This window comes from Oncorhynchus kisutch, unplaced genomic scaffold (assembly GCF_002021735.2).
Source record: "Oncorhynchus kisutch isolate 150728-3 unplaced genomic scaffold, Okis_V2 scaffold3378, whole genome shotgun sequence".
NCBI lineage: Eukaryota > Metazoa > Chordata > Actinopteri > Salmoniformes > Salmonidae > Oncorhynchus > Oncorhynchus kisutch.
In genome coordinates this window covers 10,281-16,287 of record NW_022265323.1, presented here as the reverse complement: position 1 = coordinate 16,287, position 6,007 = coordinate 10,281, and the positions used below count along the sequence as shown (strand labels likewise).

At 46.1% G+C, this 6,007-nt stretch overlaps 1 protein-coding gene across 1 annotated transcript; it reads right to left on the bottom strand.

The window, feature by feature from the left end:
- Positions 1 to 239: 239 nt before the first annotated feature.
- LOC116371565 (mucin-13-like) lies at positions 240 to 5,145 on the bottom strand. The gene is made up of 2 exons (XM_031820425.1): positions 4,859 to 5,145; positions 240 to 4,093 (listed from the first exon to the last, which is right to left on the bottom strand). Exon 2 carries the CDS (start codon positions 4,090 to 4,092, stop codon positions 3,109 to 3,111), a length of 984 nt encoding a protein of 327 aa, XP_031676285.1. The 5' UTR covers position 4,093; positions 4,859 to 5,145; the 3' UTR covers positions 240 to 3,108.
- Between the last annotated feature and the right edge of the window lie 862 nt (positions 5,146 to 6,007).

Here is a 6,007-nt window from a genome sequence, read left to right as displayed (position 1 = left end):
TCTGACAGTCCCTCTGTATAGAGATAATACTCAATAACAGGGAAATGGTTCACATCTGACAGTCCCTCCTCTGTAGAGAGATAATACTCAATAACAGGGAAATGGTTCACATCTAACAGTCCCTCCTCTGTAGAGAGATAATACTCAATAACAGGGAAATGGTTCACATCTGACAGTCCCTCCTCTGTAGAGAGATAATACTCAATAACAGGGAAATGGTTCACATCTAACAGTCCCTCCTCTGTAGAGAGATAATACTCAATAACAGGGAAATGGTTCACATCTGACAGTCCCTCCTCTGTAGAGAGATAATACTCAATAACAGGGAAATGGTTCACATCTGACAGTCCCTCCTCTGTAGAGTACCACAGTAGAGTCATAGGACCCAATAACAGGGAAATGGTTCACATCTGACAGTCCCTCGTCTGTAGAGTACCACAGTACAGTCATAGGACCCATAAACAGGGAAATGGTTCACATCTGACAGTCCCTCCTCTGTAGAGTACCACAGTACAGTCATAGGACCCATAAACAGGGAAATGGTTCACATCTGACAGTCCCTCCTCTGTAGAGTACCACAGTACAGTCATAGGACCCAATAACAGGGAAATGGTTCAAATTGTTTTTCCCAGAATACAGTTCAGGATCTTAAAATAAGGGCTGTGTAAATCTCTCTTGGACAAGGTGATTCTTTAAATCAAATATAGGTTGCCTTTATTCCCCCCGCCCCCCCCCCCACACACAAAAAAAAAGAATGCTAATTAGCTGCTAATGTGGCTATCATAAAGAACTACAAATACCATGATGATCTGGACAAGAGACTGACGAATCGAGACAAAGGTAAGAATCTCTGTATTAACTATCTAATGTTAGCTAAATGTAGTTATTAATAAATTAGCTACATTTAATTTAAATGGACAATTCTGCGAACTGTCTTGTGTAAGTTTTTTAATTGACACAATATCTGTTAGCAAAGGTGTCAGCTAGAGATGACGTGCAGGAGCATGCTGGGATTTGTAGTTTTGCATGTCTACTTTGATGCTAATTAGCATTTTCAAATCAGAGTAAACAGCCGAATATATTGATTTAAAGTCACCTTGTCCGAGAGAGATTAACATGGTGGAAAAATGATTGGAACCATTTCCCTATTTGACCGCTAGGTTTTATGGGAATTATGACACCACTAAGGGGCTCTATAAATCAATGATGTGTATAAACCCTGGATGGCTGACAGGGGGGTGCTGTATTGAAGCCACCGGGCAGCCATTTTGGCTCTCCTTAATGATGTGTATAAACCCTGGATGGCTGACAGGGGGGTGCTGTATTGAAGCCACCGGGCAGCCATTTTGGCTCTCCTTAATGTGTATAAACCCTGGATGGCTGACAGGGGGGTGCTGTATTGAAGCCACCGGGCAGCCATTTTGGCTCTCCTTAATGATGTGTATAAACCCTGGATGGCTGACAGGGGGGTGCTGTATTGAAGCCACCGGGCAGCCATTTTGGCTCTCCTTAATGTGTATAAACCCTGGATGGCTGACAGGGGGGTGCTGTATTGAAGCCACCGGCAGCCATCTTGGCTCTCAATTGTAAATAATATGTTGGAAGATATAGAAATCCATTTACTAATGTCACAACACGTTTATTCCATTATACACCTTAAATGTATAATTTTACACATGTGAGCTACACCAAAAAAATAAACGTCCCCCCCCCCTCTTAAAAATACTAATGTTACTGTCCCAAACTACAACAACAACAAATACTGAAATACATGTAATTTGGTCCTCGAAACCTTTAATTGAAATGCTGTAGAATTCCATTCCATCCTATGGAGGACTGTCAAAATGGCCGACCGGTGGCTTAAAGCCTCTAAATGGCCAAAACAAAGCATCAGCAGTCCTGAGTTTATATACACGTCGTTGGTTACAGATGCAGTAACGAGCTAAATCCAACTGAACAAAACAATGGGAACGCCGTTGCCATGGAAACGTGTCGGGGGTTAAGATCCCCAAGCTTCCTCATTGTCCCCCCCCCCCCCCCCCCCCTACCCCAAAGCTAAATTAGCCTACATTTAAGTTGTTGTCTATTTCACACGATGTTGAGGTATAATGCTTGTGTGGACGTTAACATCAACTCATCGTCACCAATCAAGTGCATCCGTTTTTTTTTTTAAACGACATGACTACCATCAACGATTTCTGTATGCTAGCTATGCTACCAGCTTATACGGATGGGAGTTAGCATTTAGCGGTCACCTCTTCTTCTAAACCTGAAAAAAGGACAACTGCTACATGTTTACAGGGAAAACAGTCCAATATATCGGGACTTAAGTAACTACATCGTGGGTTTGTTACAAATGATCCTGTTTTGTTAGATTAGATGTGTTGAATGGGCACCAATCTGGTCTTTTTACAACGGCAACGTTCCTAAGCAACTGTAGTAGTCCTGTGGTTCCGTGGACAACATGCAACGTCACGGGAGACAGACCGGCACGAGACAGACCGGCACGAACGCACACAGAACATATTAACGTTTCACACACAACACACACACTTCTCGCTCAGATCAGAAGGACGGTTCATAGTGACTTGTCAATCATCAAAATCAGGGTCCAGGCCCCCCCCCCCCCCCAAGGTTAGGACATTCATCGGAAGGAGGACTTGATGGACAGCATGATTGACGTGAACACTGCTACTTTACATTCACTAAACCCCCTCAGTCTCTCCTGGTTACCTAGGAGACAGAGACAGGCCCTCAGTCTCTCCTGGTTACCTAGGAGACAGAGACAGGCCCTCAGTCTCTCCTGATTACCTAGGAAACAGAGACAGGCCCTCAGTCTCTCCTGGTTACCTAGGAGACAGAGACAGGCCCTCAATCTCTCCTGGTTACCTAGGAGACAGAGACAGGCCCTCAATCTCTCCTGGTTACCTAGGAGACAGAGACAGGCCCTCAGTCTCTCCTGATTACCTAGGAGACAGAGACGGGCCCTCCCGTCTCCAACCCAGAGTGAATCTACCGCAGATCTGTCTCCTCCGGTGTTGTTTTGAGGAGGTGAGTAGAGAGGACTTGAAGGCTCTCAGGAGATTCGACCCCAGTCAGTGTTTCAGATCAGATCTTGTATAGGAGACTGGTGGTGTAGTTAAAGGTGAAGCTGGGTGGAGCTCTGCTCCTAGTAGCAGACTGATGGATGGTAGGGTCTAGGTACTGCTCTGGGGTTATAGCACCCCCAGTGGTAGGGTCTAGGTACTGCTCGGGGGTTATAGCACCCCCAGTGGAAGGGTTTAGGTACTGCTCTGGGGTTATAGCGCCCCCAGTGGTAGGGTCTAGGTACTGCCCTGTATTCACTCTGCCTCCAGTATTAGACTCAGGGTCTTGTTGGTTTATAGTGCCCCCAGTGGTAGGGTCTAGGCCCGTCTCTGGGGTTATAGTGCCCCCAGTGGTAGGGTCTAGGTACTGCTCTGGGTTTATAGTGCCCCCAGTGGTAGGGTCTAGGTACTGCTCTGGGGTTATAGCACCCCCAGTGGCAGGGTCTAGTATGTTGTTAGCTTCCAGGTCCTGCTGTGTGGTTCCAGGCGTGTTGTCCTTCTCCAGGTGGGGTTGTGTCGTAACAGCACCTACTGAGGTACTGTCCAGGTGCTGCTGGTTGGTTCCAGGCGTGTTGTCCTTCTCCAGGTGGGGTTGTGTCGTAACAGCTCCTACTGAGGTACTGTCCAGGTAGTGCTGTGTGATCAGCTGACTCAGGTACATCAGGATGGAACAGTCGTCTTCCCCAAGCCTGAGCTGATCCCTCAGGAAGCCCCTCGTCCTCTCCTCCACTTCCTGTCTCTGCTCCAGGTGGCTGATGGGAAGGTGGAGGTGATGCGTAAAGCTAAGGAGGAAGGCCCGGGAAGCCAGTCTACTGAGCACGTTCTGGAGATGAAGGAAGTAGGTGGAACCTCGACGCAGACGGGTTCGGTGGTCCGCCACGTTGGCCAGGAGGGTTCCGCGGTAGCCGGGGCAACGGAGGGTCTTCCGGTCGGCGTCCAGGACGGAGATGTAACGGCTGTAGCGAGACAGAGAGCAGAGCATGCTGGTCCCCACGGGAGACGCCATCCTGGGGGGTAAAGAGGGAGGAGAACTTCAGTCTGAGTGAGATGCATAGCGCCTCGTTAAAGTCTAGACAGATTTTATATTGATCAATGGGGGAAATGATCCCAAATAAATGCACTTTTTATAGTTTAATTTAAGGCCGCAAAATGAGAACTATGCAAGGGGTGTGTAGACTTGAATTAGGCTGTCTGTATGAGTAGGAGCTAGGAGGCATGTCTACTGTATATAGGGTAGGAGCTAGGAGGCATGTCTACTGTATATAGGGTAGGAGCTAGGAGGCATGTCTACTGTATATAGGGTAGGAGGCGGCATGTCTACTGTATATAGGGTAGGAGGCGGCATGTCTACTGTATATAGGGTAGGAGGCATGTCTACTGTATATAGGGTAGGAGGCATGTCTACTGTATATAGGGTAGGAGGCATGTCTACTGTATATAGGGTAGGAGGCGGAGGCATGTCTACTGTATATAGGGTAGGAGGCGGAGGCATGTCTACTGTATATAGGGTAGGAGGAGGCATGTCTACTGTATATAGGGTAGGAGGCATGTCTACTGTATATAGGGTAGGAGGCATGTCTACTGTATATAGGGTAGGAGGCATGTCTACTGTATATAGGGTAGGAGGCATGTCTACTGTATATAGGGTAGGAGGCATGTCTACTGTATATAGGGTAGGAGGCGGAGGCATGTCTACTGTATAGACCGTATATAGGCTAGTTATAACAGGATGCTGTAGAACACAGGCACCGCCCCTTCCTCCTCCTCCTCACCTCTGCAGTCCTATGAGTTTCCATCGCTGTAGGTCAGTGAGGCTGAAGGGGCAGGACAACCAGGGCTGGACCCTCTCCCCACAGCGCCCGGGTCCAGGCACGTAGAGGGCCAGAGCGGACACCAGCCTCCTGACCCTCCCCTCCTCAGATCCCAGGACCACCAGGGTTCGACCACTCAGTAGGGACCACAGGGCATGCAGGGCAAACGGATACTGACGCACAAACCTGGAGGTAGAGGCCGAGAGAGAGATGATCACATGTTATTGGTCACATACACGTTTTTAGCAATGTTATTGAGGGTGTTCCTAGCTCCAACAGTAATATCTAATGCTTGTGTTTCTAGCTCCAACAGTCAGTAATATCTAATGCTTGTGTTTCTAGCTCCAACAGTACAGTAATATCTAATGCTTGTGTTTCTAGCTCCAACAGTACAGTAATATCTAATGCTTGTGTTTCTAGCTCCAACAGTACAGTAATATCTAATGATTGTGTTTCTAGCTCCAACAGTAATATATAATGCTTGTGTTTCTAGCTCCAACAGTAATATCTAATGCTTGTGCTTCTAGCTCCAACAGTAATATCTAATGCTTGTGTTTCTAGCTCCAACAGTAATATCTAATGCTTGTGTTTCTAGCTCCAACAGTAATATCTAATGATTGTGTTTCTAGCTCCAACAGTAATATCTAATGATTGTGTTTCTAGCTCCAACAGTAATATCTAATGATTGTGTTTCTAGCTCCAACAGTAATATCTAATGATTGTGTTTCTAGCTCCAACAGTAATATCTAATGCTTGTGTTTCTAGCTCCAACAGTAATATCTAATGCTTGTGTTTCTATTCTCCAACAGTAATATCTAATGCTTGTGTTTCTAGCTCCAACAGTAATATCTAATGATTGTGTTTCTAGCTCCAACAGTAATATCTAATGATTGTGTTTCTAGCTCCAACAGTAATATCTAATGATTGTGTTTCTAGCTCCAACAGTAATATCTAATGATTGTGTTTCTAGCTCCAACAGTAATATCTAATGCTTGTGTTTCTAGCTCCAACAGTAATATCTAATGCTTGTGTTTCTAGCTCCAACAGTAATATCTAATGCTTGTGTTTCTAGCTCCAACAGTAATATATAATGCTTGTGTTTCTAGCTCC

Coding starts and splice junctions, on each gene's coding strand:
- LOC116371565 (XM_031820425.1), bottom strand. CDS start 4,092: ATGGCGTCTCCCGTGGGGACCAGCATGCTCTGCTCTCTGTCTCGCTAC.